Here is a 17,118-nt window from a genome sequence, read left to right as displayed (position 1 = left end):
CACATGGTAGCGCCCTTTCCTAGCAGGGGTGGGCAACTCCCGACACGCGTGCCAATCATGGGACGTGAGGTGATTTTATACGGCACGCGGCGTCGCGAAATTTTTTCCAAAAACAGGCTTTTAAAATGTTAAAATAATAAAAATCAATTCCCGTACATTCGGTGCGAAACACGTGGTTAGATTTGCTGTTTTTACTTATTGATTCATCATTATCGTTTTTTATTTTTACGTCATTATTGTTCGCTCGCATGCCGGTATTTGCGTTCATTTCGTTTTTAACCGTGGTGATAAACGCGATGCCTATAGCCAAGAGGTCAAAATCAGATGTGAGCCAATTTCAAGAGTTGTTTATACCAGATTTTGTGTTTGCGGGAAGCCTTTCACCGATGGTGATTTCAATAAAAAAGTTCTTTTTTTTTATTACGTTCGTTACGGTACGCAAACGTATATTCTGACATTGAATTTTACAAATTGGCCTACTGGAAAGAAAACTTTGCCAACTGCTGAACTGTCTCATATTGCCTTAACTAATCTATCAGTTGAGATGTTGACACTGCGAGTGCTAAAACAACTCTTACCGTTACTTAAATTACGTACATCCAATGGTTCCAACTATTATCTAATTCAAATCTATGAACTTTTACAGAAATTCTTGAATGTTTTTGGTTCAAATCCCACATTCATTTTCTTTAATAGTGTCCAGCGGCAAAAAATCATGTTAATCATTTGATTAATCAATAAAACTCTATTTTGAAAATGGGCCCCCTCGCAACCTATAAAACGGTTTCTGCTGCGGTTATTAATTGGGTATTTCTGGGAATGCAAGAACCGGGCTTACAATGCCCTCTTTTGTCTTTTTTCGAAGAGCGCACGCTGTCATCGAAAAACCGTGCTGTGTTTTGAACAGTTAAAACTAGGGGGCACAACCAGAAATTTATAAGAGGAATCCAATTTTGTGCAAAGTTATGGAAAATGCAACTGTCTCCAATTGACAGTGTTTACGACCATGTTTGAAACTATGTCTGGGCTTTGAAAGAGTCTGAGCTGATGCTCAAATTGTCACGTAGCCGCAAGGTTATTGCTGAGTATCAGTTGTTACGGAGATGAACAAGAAAGTCAATGCGCATCTCTACAATTATCGTTTCATAATCACGATTCGTATGTTGTTTCTTTACTCCAAAGCAGAATCATTGCAGTTCAAATCGGCAGCATCGCTGATGTAAAGTCAACCACGTTGCTGCATAGAACAGTCTTGTGTAGCCGGCCTGCTAGCACAATGATTTCAAAGAGCATACGCAGATGGCGTAGTCACTTGGGTGATGGGCGAACTAATTATAACATAACAATTGGGTCAATGAGAGATAGAGTCATGTAAACAAATCTTATCATTGGATTAGTTAGTGAAGCTAACAGGTAGTCGGTCGCTCCCGCTCGAATGAATTAAGAAAAGGGTCGCGTTTCGCGTTTCGCCATACGGCAAAATAATAAGTTTTAACGGCTCGTTACAAAATAAGTGCAATTCCGGTTCTTCCGGTTCAAGTATGATCCTGTACAAATTAGAAGCTAATTTGTTTTTAATGCTTAGCAGACGATGTGAGTGATTCCAGTACACAAGGCTTGAAGTTCAGGTTCCAAACGCAAATCAAACCCCTGTTACTAATTTTTAAAACGTTTTATTCCTTTGTTTACAACTTTTAAAACATCTTATCAATTACAATCATAACAATTTCAATTTAGATGTGCGCCCGACACCAAGGTACGGAATTGCAATCCCGAAAGTCAGTCGTATAGGCTAATATGGGAGAGTTGTGAAGGAATGAACCAGTGCGTTCTGTCCGCAACCGATTCCTCAATGGCAAGTACTCGTTGCTTGAAAAGTTATATCCGTGACTCACATCATAAGTACATCCATGTCCAGTATCGTTGTGAAGTTCCAGGTGATTAATTTTACGTTTTTTTAATTTTTATGCCGCACATGCATATATCAGAGTTTATGAAAGTTATGCTTTTCTTTCAACTCTGAATTAGAAGCGTTTGGATTTGTATTTTTTTTTATGCAAAACAGACATTCAAATCAATGATATACTCCTACACTGCTTTTATACGTACTTGATTTGTTTCCAATTGTTTGTTGCAAGGTCGTACTGTCATCGGTAACTGTGACGATGGTAATGCTGGATGGGGAGACTGGCTTTCGACGGATAATCCGATGCGTATTGGCGATGTCGAACTGGTTAGTCATCATCGCATATTAAAAGAAGGCTGCAGAGATCCAACTGCCATAGAGGTGAGTGGGAATATTAGTAGCGATTGTCTTAAAGATACGTAACTTAACATAGAGATGGGATTCATTGGAAAGTAGGCAATGTTGGCGCCTATGTGATTGCACTGTCTCGAAAAAGTGCCAGTCGCGTATTCAATCAAACAATACTATATAGGTAGATCCGGTAAACAATCGGTGTCCAACCCGCGGCCGCGGGCACATTTGTGCGGCAATCGAGAAGTTTTCGCCGCAGATCTTTAGCTAGCTGTTCACAGTAAAACTCACAACGTTATCAATCAGATAAAATCATTCTTGTGCATTGTACAATTGTGACGTAATATTACGGATGCATGTGTGGAATGTCAATTTAATTTGAAATATGGCCACACTTTATTTAAAATTTTATGTGTTCGTGTCACATTCCAGTGGAAGAGGCTGTGGAATTTAAGCAACTTGAATTCATTAATCTCCAGAGAAAATATAGAAACAAAAAAATTGTCAAATATGAGCAGGCACAAGAACACCTATGACTAACACTACCTTGCTCAGTGTTCAAGATGCCCGTCGATATTAAAATTTAAAAAGTTGGAGAACATTTAAAAATAGGTTTCGCACTAGATTCCGAAGTGAACTACTATGCTGTCTATATCTTATTACTGCTTGAAATCATCATTCATTCTTCACATTTGTCATATTTCGCAAAAATGAAACTGCGTTTCGTGATTATAGCATGTTATTTAGTCTGCGGCCCGCGGAAAAACTAAAATATATGTGCGGCCCCTGAAAGCATTAGGGTTGAACATTGCTGCGATATACCACTATGTAGACACTATTACAAAACAATAGGGCCGCTGTTGCTACCTCGTTTTGGTTCTTATTCTTTTTCGAATCCATATTTTGACATAATAATTTTATGTGAATCCGTGGATCTGGCCACAAAAACCGCCCCAGCTTGTGATGCAAGTGTCAAATATTCGGAGATAAAAAAAAAGCTACATAATACAAACCTAAAATTCCTATTTGTTGTGGTAAGAATATATATGTGCGATCCATTCGCGCTATATTAATCTTTACATATGTTTAAATGTCTTAAATGAATCAATCAAGGCATGTTTGGTGGTACATATTTGATACCACATTAGTAAAAGTAATTTCCAAATCCATTGATAAATAACCAATGTTACTTCCCGATTATATCCCAACTGCTGACTGTATATATAAAAATGTAACGAATACGAATTGTATAAATTTACCCTTAACTTTCTCATGTGCACAATATGTTTCATGGGTACTCCTGAATATGCGAACACAGGAACGTAGTATAATGTACCAAGTTAGGGTTGGGCCATAATTTTATTCCAATTTCCCTTATTTTAGTTCTATTACGAGTTCGGGGACTAGTCAAGTAACTCCCGTAGTATTTGTACCTAAAATTATGGCCTAACCCGAACCCTGTTATACATTCAGGAGTACCGTTTCAAGAATACACGGTCACTAGACTGGAAATTAATAAGCGATATTTGATGTTGTTATTAGCAACCTAGGTATAATAAAAGTAATGTTTTTATTATTCGACGACATTTGACTAATGATAATTTATTTTGAACTCTTCATTGGTGCAAAAATGACAACACACACTTATAATAAACACACCGGACGCAAACTTCAAATGGTGTTTCTAAAGTACTCTAGATTAGGGGTGTGCAACCCTAAATACAGACTGACCAAATACAAATAACCGGGTGAATCCGCGTGCCGCACCTTTATTAACATAGACTTTCTAGTTGTTGATCTTATGACAGCGTTGTTCGCTTGGAACAAGCTATCTGTTAGGGCATTGTAACGTTATCGGCAAAGATAATAAATTGTACTCAGACATAGGCTTTGCAACGCAAAGGGATTGAAAATTAGTTGTACGTACCAGATTAAACTAAATTAAAAACTCGTTTCGCGGCCGCACGCCCTTCAAAACTGGCACTTTTCCGCGGGAAGCACATTTTTTTCTTGTGGGCCGCATTTGGCCCACGGGCCGCAGGTTGCACACCCCTGCTCTAGATGATCATCTGACCTTGTGATGTGCAGTAAGACGATATGCATTTTATGGAATGATGTGATGAATATGTGTTCATTTCAGGTTCAACTTAAAGAAGGTGGAGATTACCACGATGGAAACGATGTTCTAGAAATAGCCCGTACTTATGGAGTGGTTTGCCTAAACTCAAGACAACGTCGTGGAAAAACATGCAGCGATTACAAAATTAGATATTGCTGCCAGAAAAGTGAGAAGTCATTAAATCTATATACTACTGAAAATTGAATTTAAACAACGCACGTATACTGGAGAAAAGTAATATTCCACGTCGGAAAAATACATCTTTGGAAACTCCTCTATTGTGTCAAATGAAAATTTAAACCCGAATTAGCTGCGACATGGATACATTGAACATTTGACATCGCTGCTAATAATTGTTCTGCGCCATGTAACTCGAAAATATTAATCTGAATTCGAATTTTTATTCCAATTCAGAGGCTCTCAGAAAATGCAAAAATCCTGGACCTATAAAGAATGGAAGAAGACCAGGGCGTTCAAGCTTTCCTATAGGATACGAGCTAACTTATTCCTGTCAAAATAGATATAACATGATCGGCCAAGCAATGCTAAAATGTCTTGAAGGGGGACAATGGTCAGCAAAACCTCCACGATGTGAAAGAGCAGGTGAATTGCTAATATACAGGATACAAATAAGATTAACGCGCATTCCTTAATTAACAATATTTTGTATATTTGAACCGGTTTCAGCCGTCGCCCACGGTGCTTTTGCGTTTCTAATAACTGCAGTTAAAGCCTCTTTAATCTATCATAGCGAGAATATTTTGTTTAGTCAACTTTTAATTGTAGCTGCTCTCAAGGGCGTTGGCTGACATATTCGATTAATTTAGTTATTAGTGAAAACCACTATCATAAATATTAGCTTAGCATGTAGCTGTAGGAGCGCGAACAGGAGAAACCGTCTAGTTTGATTGTATCTTTCGAGCATGTATAATCGAGAGATATCTCTCGTGTTTTTACGCTGCCTTAGCAGCCTGATGAAAATTACCAGAATATCATCTTTGTCACCGTGTAAAATATAAACTCTAAATGTATTGTATGTAACACAGTCGAGAATTTTTTTTAAATCTGCGGCTTGACAATCGTCGGATTTTTTTTATACCACTACACGACTATTCAAGTGTTTCTGTTAGGCTTACCACTAAAAAAAACTGGTTCTGCGCAACTGAATGTTCTCATGTCACAAACAGCGCTTTTAGTCAACCTCGAATTATTCTAATGTTTAACGTTTATTGCCGGGAGGTTTCAATTACAAAATACCGGTTTGTGGTGCATCAGCCAAAACAAACATGACAATGCCGTTGCGCTATAGGTGTACGGTGAATGAAAGAATGACTTGTCGCAATTTTTTAATGTGAAGAATCGATGTGTTCTTCTCGGATAATTTGGTTAATTAACTTAATGTTATTATGCGATTTCACTGAATATTATGAACATTAAAGAATGAACATTCAGGGCGACATTGACATCGACAGGGCGACAAAATACCGGTTTGTGGTGCATCAGCCAAAACAAACTTGACAATGCCGTTGCGCTATAGGTGTACGATGAATGAAAGAATGACTTGTCGCAATTCTTCAATGTGAAGAATCGATGTGTTCTTCTCGGATAATTTGGTTTTATTAACTTAATGTTATTATGCGATTTCACTGAATATTATGAACATTGAAGAAATGAACATGCAGGCCGACATTGATTATATTATAGATAAGTATCATTTTATTACACACAGCGTAGATAAAATAAATATACTTTAAAGCATCCTAACATGCTTGCAAATTGCAGTACTTTTTACTATCTTTAGTTATCCGGAGGGGAGCAAGGTGCAAAGCCTTCGGAGATCCTCACTACATTCAATTCGACGGAAAAAAACGATACGATTTCATGGGAAAGTGCACTTACAGAATGGCAGAAACCTGTGAAATGGATTCCTCCAACGAACAATGGTTTTCTATTCAAGCGAAAAATGAAGTGCGAAAAAATCGGCACGACGTTTCATATCTCAGTTTAATCATAATAAAACTAAAAGCAGGAACTGTTGAAATAAGGCTCGAAAAAGACGGGGTTGTCAAGGTAACAGATGTTATTGAAAAGAATGTTCAATTTTTATTCAACAAATATGAAACTCCTAAACGTATGAATAATATTTGTGTTTTAAATTATTCAGGAAAATGGAAAAGTAGTGAGAGAGCTGAGAAATGATTTATATCAATGTTCAGTCAGCGGAAATAACAACATCGTTTTCACAACCAAGTTTGGACTTCGCGTTTCTTACAATGGCAATGGAATGACAATCAATCTGCCCAGTAGTTACCGCAATCAGGTATTAATTGTGTTAAGCAAGGTTCTCCAACCTTAAATATCACACGCGTTTTTTATCACATATCCGTTACGAATAAACATGTTTTTACGTGATGGAATACTTTCGTCAATACTTTCGTCAATACTTTTTAAAGTTTTGCATAAGAAAAAATGTCTTGTTGAAGATTCTTGTAATTTAAAATATACTCCGAATCAAATTTTTATATTACGTTTTCTATAGTCGTATTATAAAGCAACAAAGAATTAGTTCTCCTTGATTCTCATTTTAATTGATGAACATTGATATTGTACAACTAGCCTATATCTAGTATTTTGGGGAATTTTTTTTTTCGCATTTTCATCAATGACGTTTATCGATAAGTCGCAAATGTGATTCGTGATAAATGATCTGCAGCTCTCGAAAATATTCCTCGGAATCATTTTGTATATAATCACGTTTTAATTAAAGGTATTTGAATGTTACAGGTTTGCGGCATATGCGGTAATTACAACGACGACAATTCAGACGACTTGGTGATGGAGTCGGGTGTTACAGCAAGCGACTTTGCAGAATTTGCCATTAGCCACGAAACTGTGGCGTGCGGAGAAGTGCCTGGAAGCGGTGGTTGTTCAGACGAAGAAAGACAGAAATGGTGACTTGTTTGATATTACTGTTAAACTCATTTATGTTAAACTGCTCAAATTATAAAAAAAAGTTAGAGCGCGAGTTGTGCTTAGCACTAGCCAAGGATGCATCAAAGTTGGACAAATAACGAAAACAGAGTTTTTATGCATAGCCTATATTCATAGCGAAATTGCAATCAATATTTGTGAGAAAATTTTGGCGAAATGCCAGACTTACGACCATTCAAATAACGATTATTCTTGCTCCTACAAGAGTCCTATCTGAACTTACGATACAAAACAAGATATTGATCAGCTATCGCTTTAAACACAAAATATTACGATTGAAATAACTGATAAGTCTTTCTGATGTCATAACATTATTTCTCTACGCCACCGAGTCATTAATTGCTAATACAATTAATAATAACATAGACTTAAAACCCGTAACTAAGCTACAGGTACAGCATTGCATTTGTATTCAACATCAAGATACAACAGAGCGATATAGGTGATGTGTTTTATCACATTACAAGTTCACTAAATAGAAGCGTAATTGGGACGAGTTTGTAAAAAACGTAATAGATGATCTAAATACTCAACACATTTTTGTTTCGTTTTTGAAATGTACATCATCACATTTTACAGGGAAGATGAATGCAAATGGCTCATTACGGATGGGGTTTATGACCCATGTCAACCTCACATCGACCCAACACCGTATTATGAATCATGCGTTTACGATCAGTGTGCGACTGGGGGCGATAAAGAAGATCTTGAGGAGGTAAAGCTATTATAACACAAGCTCATATAACTAATGATTTATAGTTTTTTTTATGTATTACTAAACAATAGTCAAAAAATTTCATTAAACAAAACTGTTCTTCGGCGTTTTCGAGATTGGGACGTTCCACCAAATTTCTTATAACAATTTGTATGTGAAAAACTTTAGACTCGGCTTCTGCTTTAAGAGTTTAGCGTTGCTTGCTTACATTATATTTGAAGTCGTATAATCGTATTCATAAAAAAATGGATATCGCAGATTCTTAGGAAGTTAGTACCTGATCAAAATCTCATCGAAATTTTCAACTTGAAAGACTCGAAATTTTAGACATTTGAAAGACGGAAATATAGGAATTCTAACTGAAACTAAAAACAATTCGTCAACTCCAAAATGTTAGGTTTAACAATATTTGAGTTAAGAACCGCGTTCACAAATGATTTAAAATCGTAAAGTATCAACCCTGAGCTAGTGTGAGGTCTGAGGTTGGGGAATGATATTTTTTTATATAACGCGCATCCAATGTATTTTGAACAAACATAAAATCCTTATGCGGACTCATCCTTATCAATCCTTATGCGGAATAATGTTTGTGTCTAAAGCCATAGTTAGAATTTTAACGAATACGAGTTTTGGTGATTGGTAGATAAAGTTCAATGTATCCAACATGCCGCAATAAATTACGTCTGAACCTGCACATGGAAATTTCAGTTATTGATATACAAGTCGTGACGCCCAATAAATGTAAGACACGATATTGGGGAGGGGAACCAGATTTGGAAAAATCCGATCGATGAATAATAAGAATGTTCATCAGGAGCTGGTAAACAAGCAGCGAATTGAAAGATGATTCTCATCTTTAATCCCTATAATTATGTCAATAAACCACTATGTAAAATTTAATATTCAGTATTTTTTGTTAACTTTTATACACAATTTTGGATCATAATAAATGTTTAATCATGAAAATTTTTTTTGTTACAGTAGGAAAATATCTCGGATATCAAATGACAGTATATTAAGGTCAATTTGAAGCAATAATAAAACTGTTCAACACTGAATGCATAGTATTAGTATTAGTTTATTCACACACTCACGAATTTTTGCTGCAGGACACCTACTAAGCTACTCGAAGACACGTTTACTCGCTGACTTCTGGAAAAAAAATTCGCGCTTGATGATGACCTTTACAGAGTAGAACTAATTTGTATAGTGTGCAAATTTAGTGGATTAATGTCGACATCTTGCTTAATTTTTCTGAATTATTGTTTTTATATTATCGACTTAATAATCATATTGCTTTAAGGCATTACGTGGTTATGCAGAAGATTGTCTGGCTATAGGCGTTCCTATTTGTGATTGGAGGAGAAAGACTAAATCACGGGGACTACGTTGTCCACCAAATAGTAGATACGTCGGTTGTGCATCACCATGCGCTAACACGTGCAACAACCCAACAGCGGCCAACAGGTACGAGATGCTGAAGTGTCGCGATCGCTCACAAACCAGTTGATTTATATATAAATATTTGATACAATTAAATATATTAGATATTCTAGTTCTGAGTCATGTCTTATGCCACTAATGTTGAAGCATCACGTTGCAATTATCACACTTGAAACCATGGCCTAATTGAACTTCTAATTTGCATGATACGTATTAAACTGGGGATAACTTTCATTCATTTCATGAAATTTCACAATTAAGCTCTACTTTATATACTAAAAGTATCATTTTAGTTTGGTTTTAGTGGTTCAGTTTCTATTGCGTTACCCATCAATCAAGTGAACAGCAAAATGTCACAAGAATCGCCACAGAGCAGAAGTTATAAATCACTCTTTATTAAGCTCGATTACACCAATAGACATATTTAACAGTTGTGAAGACGAAACATTTATAGAAGACTGCGTTTGCAATCCAGGATATTTGAGGGAAGGAAATCAGTGCATTAAACGAAACCAATGTGGATGCAATGTTGGAGGAAGTGTTTACTCGAAAGGTACCGTTTTGAAGACTTGAAATGAAATAAATCAAGTTATACTATTTTATCGTTTAGCGTGCAACATTCGAAACTAGTGAAATTATCGAGTTTGAGTCGCATTCATTCTCCTGCGTCATGCGATTGGGCATGCCCTCTGAGGTATGCCATTGACTGATACTTATTTTGTGAATTAAACTCAGTTTTAAGAGGCATTGCGATGACTTCTACGATAAATATTTATTATAGGTGTAGTTCATGTTAATTGCATTTGTTTATGTCGTGATTAGGCATACAAAAGAGACTTATTGTTGAACCAGTCTTGGTAAGTTTTTCTTTGTAATTTCTGTGTAACTGTGATATTGTCATTTGTTTTTCTCAAACCTTTGTAGGAGATACATATGAAGAGTCAACTTCCATCTGTACATGCAAAGGACAAAACAATTTTGAATGTACTTGCAAAGAAGGGTACAAACAAGAAGAAAGCGATAACGGCATTGTTTGTACAAGTACTTGAGTCTTTTATTTGCATTTTTTTTTATCTGAATTATTTAATATCTATTCAATAAAGATTTGCAGACAGCATTCTGACGTTCAAATTGAAGTTTTTACTTCTGCAATATGTATCCTTATTTAGCTTACAATAACAAGATTTCAAGATAAGATAATTTCACGTCTCTAGATTTTTAGACTCATAAACCGATTAACCAGTTGAAGATACATATATTTCTTCAGCCAACTATTGTTCTAATATGCACAATTGTATTTATCGTTCATACGCCATACGACTATGTTTGCTATTTTCGCACGATATTTAGTACATATTCTTATTCACCAGGTATTTGTCCCCCCACAATGGAATACTCAAATTGTGCTCCATCTTGTCCTCGTTCGTGTCTGGACAAATATAATCTTCCACCAAAAGCATGTACACTAGAATGCAGGCAAGCATGTGTATGTCCAGATGGCATGATTCTATCTGACAAAGACAGCAGTCAATGTGTAAAACCGTCAGAATGTCCAGGTATGATTCGAATATAATTTTTAATTAATTGAATAGCAGTAACGTACTCGGTGAATGTTTCCGAGACTTTGTTGTAATAATTAGTTTTTTGATGTCTCACAATTTCAAACTTCTGTATTTTTGCATGCCATTTACCAAGCAAGTTTGTTTCATTCTTGAAAAAAATATCTTACGATTGCATTTCAAGTGAGTATGACGATACAAAAGTTATGATCCCGTATTTCAGAAAGTAGTTTAAACAGCTTAAGAAGTTTACCAGATTTTCCTATATTCTTCTTACTGCCTATCTTTGACGATAAATGTCTTGCATCCAATTGAATATTAGCTTTACAACAATATAAGAGCTGAATAAATTTGTAGTTCGTGTATTTTTAAATATATATACAAATGTATATGTTTTGCCCTGAAACCTTATTAAGACATGATGTATGTTGATGAGATTACGCAACATGGCCTTTACCTTTCTTTAAATTACGCCATTTTTAACTGCGCCACATTATAACTTTACCAAATACTGATATTTTGCTGTATATTGATTTATCTCAATTGGTCACTGTAACTGCTATTTCATTAGACTTATCATCCCTTCAAATATCAACGATATTTTATGCTGATCAATACAAAGATACCATGAACAGTCGATTTGGCTGGTATCTTTTTAGCTTATCACCATATTAAGTTAGCTATCAATCTGTGTTTATTTTTGAATAAAGCGCGAGACGTGTGCAGAGCATGGGGAGATCCTCATTATATTCAGTACGGCCGAAGCAGCACATTTGATTTTATGGGATTATGCACGTACCTGATGTCTGAAACTTGTGATCTTGATAAATCCAATCCTCGATGGTTTTCTGTTCGAGTCGAAAATGAGAAACGTTTCAACAGAGAAGGTGTATCTTGGGTGAAAAATGCACGAATACTTTTGGAAGGAGGAAAAATAAACATCACTCTTGCAAAAGATGAGAAAGAAAAGTTTGCTTTGGTATGTATGCTACCTGTTCAAATTTAACCTAAATACTAAAAGATAAATAATATTATTAAGAATCATTTCTCAGATCAATGGAAAAAAGATTGTGGAAGCAACCTCAGCTAGCTTTACTTTAAGAAACACAGGGAGAGCAATAACTGTAACAACAGACTGCGGAGTTGAAGTAACTTATAATGGGAATGCTGTGATTGTCAAAGCTCCAGAAGCATACAAGAATAAAGTAATTCCATAGCACTTGAATTTTGTTTATAACAGCGCTAACAAATTGTACTCAAAGCAGGGTCGTGGCTTGGAATGGCAAATCCAAAGACCATTGTTGGAAGAGTTGCAATCCACCATATAAGCTACGTATGAGCATGTAAACCTGATTTCCTTCAACATGCGATGGGGTTTTAATTGGCATAAATATATTGATGGATCTAATATAATGTTTCTTTCTTAGGTTTTATTTGGATTTGTCTGCATCATAAGTACTACCGTAGTTCAGTTGAAACTTTTATTTAGCGCATAGCATTTGAAAAAGTAACTCAAAAATCACGATTTTACCAAAAAAGTCAATTCCAACACTGAAATAAATTCCTCAACCACATTAATTTGAGTGGGCTTTGAAAAAACGATGAAATTTGGCGAACATATGAATCTTAGCTTCGATCATCTCTCATATGATATTTATAATACGTATAGCTCTGTGGATTATGTGGGGACTATAATGGAGATCCATCAGATGATCTAAAGATGAGAAATGGCATGATGGCAAAGGATTTCAATGAATTCGGTGATAGTTATCAAGTTGGTGAATGTGGGGAAAAGACTCCTCCCTCTATTGATTGTCCTAAAGAAGGAGACACCAGATGGTGGGTCACCCAATAAGTCAAGTTTAAGTGTGCACACCTATACTTTTTTTACCAGTATTATATTCAATACAGATATTGATTTATTTGTAATAATCGTTTTGGAGCATTACACATACGTAATACGTTTTTTGTTAATTCTAACAATGCAATTTCATTTCATCTCATTCTAATAATGTGTCTGTTGCTTCATGTACAGGTCAACCAATGAATATTGTGGAATTCTTTTGACTGATGAATATTTCTTATCTTGTGAAAATGGTGAATTACATTATCAAAGTTGTGTGTTTGACATGTGTGCAACAGATGGAAACAAAGATGTTTTAGAGCAGGTGAGCATTGTAAAACTGAGTTAATTTTCGTTTCTAACATTAAGAATGACGTGAATAGGGTATTTTTACTGTAATTAGATGTGCCAAATTTTAAATTTTATTTACATTAAGATATTGGCATCCTTAAGATTGATTTTGAATGTATATAATAATATTTCAGATCCCAAATTTTGTAGTGTACAAAAGTTGATTTAGTTAATGAGAATGTTTTACAGGATTTAGTATTTGCAACTTATGACTGTCGTAATCCTGATCCTGACATACCAAGTCCTCCATGTGACTACCGAAAAATATTTGGTATTGCTATGATGTCATGTCCAGACCATAGTTCATATCAAGGTTGTGCAAGTGCATGTCCTAATACATGCCAAAATCCCATTGCCTCAGAAAGGTTAGTTGATGTCTTTTTATCTGTTTTAATAACTTTTATACTTGTTAAAAACTTAGCGAAATATAAAATAACAAAATGCATCTATTCAGTTGTCCACTTCCAGCTGTTGAAAATTGTGTCTGTGATGAAGGTTATGTGCGGGAAGGTGTACGATGTATACGAGCGCAAGAATGTGGATGCACTAGAGATGGTTATTATTATCAAGCGGGTATGATTACGGTACTATTACTATTACGAGACGAATAAACATACATACATACATACTACTCTATAGAAATGTTAGTTCTATTATATTTTTCTTCAAAATTATGCTTGTTTTCAGGAACTTTAATAAGAAATGAACCAGAAAATACAGGCTGTTTGTGTATGGAAGGAAAATTTGTTTGTGGTTGCCTAGATGGTTATACAAAATCATATGACGACAGATGTACAAGTTAGTTGAAATCTTTGAGTTTGGATATATTTAATGAGGCTTTTTACAAAATTTAAATTTCTGATATATTATCAATTTTTCAATAAAACTTCCAGGAATATGCATTCCACCTAAGGAGTTTACAACTTGTGCAACTGTATGTCCAAGGACTTGTGATGATCCAAGTCCGGCAACTTGCACACAGAACTGTGATATAGGTATTCAGTGTGTTTGTTCGAAAGGTTATGTACAAGTTTCTAAAGATGACTCAACATGTGTACGAATTGAAGACTGTAAACCAAGTTAGTCATACATTCCTATAACTCATTCTTTTTTTTCTCAGTTTTACTAACAAAAGTTTCCTTATATTGTCGGCATGGCTGTCAATATTTTTGATAATTGAAGTTCTTTACACTGACTCAACTTTATTTTTTTACAGAGTTTAAAACTTTCAGAATTTATATACATAAAGACATTGCAATTACGGTACATAACATAACAGCTTTAAACTCTTTGGTTTACTCGAAAATGCAGCAGAACCTAAAATATCACAATATTTCTCAAATTTCTGGTAGACTGTTAACCCGTTAGCAGGACCAAATGCTAATTACATCAGTACATGCGAATATACGCATTAATGGGTTGAAAATGAACTTACCAGATTTATTTTTATCTTAAAAAATATGTTGTCATTTTCTGGACTTCTAGTCCCTCCCTAATTATAATGCATGCTTTTTGTGTCAAATAAAAACTTTAATTTTGGCATTTAACCTTTAGAATGCAAATATGATTCATGTAATGAAAATGCAATTTGCTCAGAAACGGATGATGGAATAAGATGCAAATGCTTAGAAGGATATATAGGAGATGGAAAAACTTGCACAAGTATATTTATATACTAATATATAACACTTATTTATATTCATGAATAATTTGATTGTTCTCAGTTTTTATTGTTTGCATACAATTTTCATACTTGACCATGCAATTTGGTTCATTTTGATCACTCTTTAGACAATTTATAGACACAAAGATTCTTGATTGAGTCCTATATAAATATATTGTTCCCACAACCAGACAGATGTACATTTTGCATTTATGACACATGAAGTATAGTAGTCTTATTAGGTACATCAATAATTAGGTATTAAACCAGTCTATATGAAATTTTGAAAGACATAAAGGATAAGTGAGTTGCATGTGCATATATGAAAAAATATTTCTGGGATTGTTGGATGAAAAAATTCACCATTATTATCTGACAATCAGTTTTGGGTGAAACTTTAGATCTCACGACAAAAACCAGTATTGATATTGTTGATTTGCAACTTTATTTTGGTGGGACTTTACCAATGTCTCATTTTTCACATTTCACTGTGTACTTCCACTGGCATTTTGCGTCTTGAATTAACAAATTTTAAATATATGGCAGTTATTGTAGATTACCTTGTTTGTTTTGATCGCAGATCCTGTCACATGCATTTTTTATTGCGAATTTTCATGAATATCGCTTAGATGTTTATAATAATTCGTATCTGTTTTCCCATTTCGGGCAGATACCGGCATATGCATTTTATATTGCATCTACTCACAACGGTCGCCTATGTGTTTATAATTATTAGTATTCATTTATTTCCATTTCACCCATTTTCTGTGATTCTTTTCTATTAGGCTTAAGTGGTTGACCACTTATTTAAATACAGTAATAATAATTTTAAGTCACCCTGTTTTCTTGTTTTCTCTTAGCCTCGTTGACTTGTTTGTAATTTTTTTTTTGGTTTGTGTTTCCATTTTTAATGGCAGAGAATTATATTTATTTCTCCTATGATCTATCATACACTTCGTACATTAACATAAAGTTGTTGATTTTAAGCTAAATGGTCTTATTTTTGTACCTTTCACCATATATTTATACTGACGTGTCTACGTCTAAAATAATCAATTTAAAATAAAAATAGAGTTACTGTAGATCACTCTTTTTTTATGGCAGAACCTGTCACATGCACTTCAACTATTTACAAGGACTGCCTGGAAGTTTATAATGATTTGTTCTTGTGGTTCCATTTCACTTCAATTACGAGTTTTTATATATTATTTGGCTGAGCACTTTTTTAGATACAGATTTACTTTATTAGACTATGCTCGCCTCTTTGTTTTCTTTTCAACTCGTTTACTTGTTTGTGATTTTTTTGTGGATACAGTTGTGCTTGCTTCAGACTTTATTCAGGCAAAAATTGTGAAATTGGTTAGTACTTGCTTTCTTTATGTCATTTTGCTTATTAAAAAAATGAAACACAATGTAAAAATATTGGGTAGGAATTCGGGAAAGTTGATACCCTCTCAAATTAGATTAAGTGATGTAATTAAAAATGATAACATATGTAATTTCACACTGTGTCATGGAATATATGTCAAAAGAAACAGTCTGATATAGTGGTAGCTATATAATCTGTTTTCTATAATATATTTGTATTCAAATTTTGTTGTTTATACTTGAAATATTCCAAGTCCTCTGATTATTTTCATGCAAGAATGGTTAATTTTATTGAAATAACTATTGTGCATTTCTCTAGTTATGCTAGATCAAAATAGCGAAATTGAGTGAAACTCAAAAATATTTTTGAATCATTCGATCATGTCACAAATATTTTATATCTGATTAATTAAAACCACTTTTTTTTAAGTTACCAAAATCTTGTAGATTTTTAACCAAAATCTCCTTTTAATCATATATTTCCTTTGTCGATTAGCATCTGGAATGAACAGTCTTAAAAAATATAGAGTTGATGTAAATCTTTTTTTCTTTTTTTTGACGCCAGATACCGTCACATGCTTTTTTTTTCACACCTACTCACAACAGTCGCCTATGTTTTTGTAATAATTAGTAGTCATTTATTTCCATTTCACTCATTTTTTTTGATTTTTTTTTTTAGGTCTAAATGGTTCAGCACCAATTTATATACAGTAATAATAATTTTAGGCCACCCTGTCTTATTTTTCTCTCTTCGCCTCATTGACTTGTTTGTAATTTTTTTTGTTTTGTGTTTCCATTTTTTATGACAG

At 34.5% G+C, this 17,118-nt stretch overlaps 2 protein-coding genes across 2 annotated transcripts in view; both read left to right on the top strand.

Annotated features, from left to right (window-relative positions):
* The first annotated feature begins 1,745 nt into the window (after positions 1-1,745).
* On the top strand, positions 1,746-17,104 carry LOC120329319 (IgGFc-binding protein-like). Its single transcript, XM_078118272.1, has 21 exons — positions 1,746-1,937; positions 2,139-2,287; positions 4,398-4,542; positions 4,791-4,979; positions 6,178-6,446; positions 6,541-6,696; positions 7,161-7,327; positions 7,947-8,082; positions 9,386-9,549; positions 9,957-10,078; positions 10,450-10,566; positions 10,896-11,081; positions 11,795-12,063; positions 12,137-12,289; positions 12,754-12,923; positions 13,120-13,252; positions 13,468-13,643; positions 13,733-13,851; positions 13,966-14,076; positions 14,172-14,357; positions 14,833-17,104. Exons 1-21 carry the CDS (start codon positions 1,817-1,819, stop codon positions 14,955-14,957), a joined length of 3,363 nt encoding a protein of 1,120 aa, XP_077974398.1. The 5' UTR covers positions 1,746-1,816; the 3' UTR covers positions 14,958-17,104.
* LOC144411654 (IgGFc-binding protein-like) overlaps positions 16,343-17,118 on the top strand; it is a 93,946-nt gene continuing 93,170 nt past the window's right edge. Inside the window, exon 1 of the mRNA XM_078118632.1 lies at positions 16,343-16,367. Coding sequence (XP_077974758.1) covers positions 16,343-16,367 — 25 coding nt within the window. The remainder of the gene's footprint in view (positions 16,368-17,118) is intronic.

This window comes from Styela clava, chromosome 12, assembly GCF_964204865.1.
Source record: "Styela clava chromosome 12, kaStyClav1.hap1.2, whole genome shotgun sequence".
NCBI classification, from domain to species: Eukaryota; Metazoa; Chordata; class Ascidiacea; order Stolidobranchia; family Styelidae; genus Styela; species Styela clava.
This window is presented reverse-complemented; position numbering and strand designations above follow the sequence as displayed.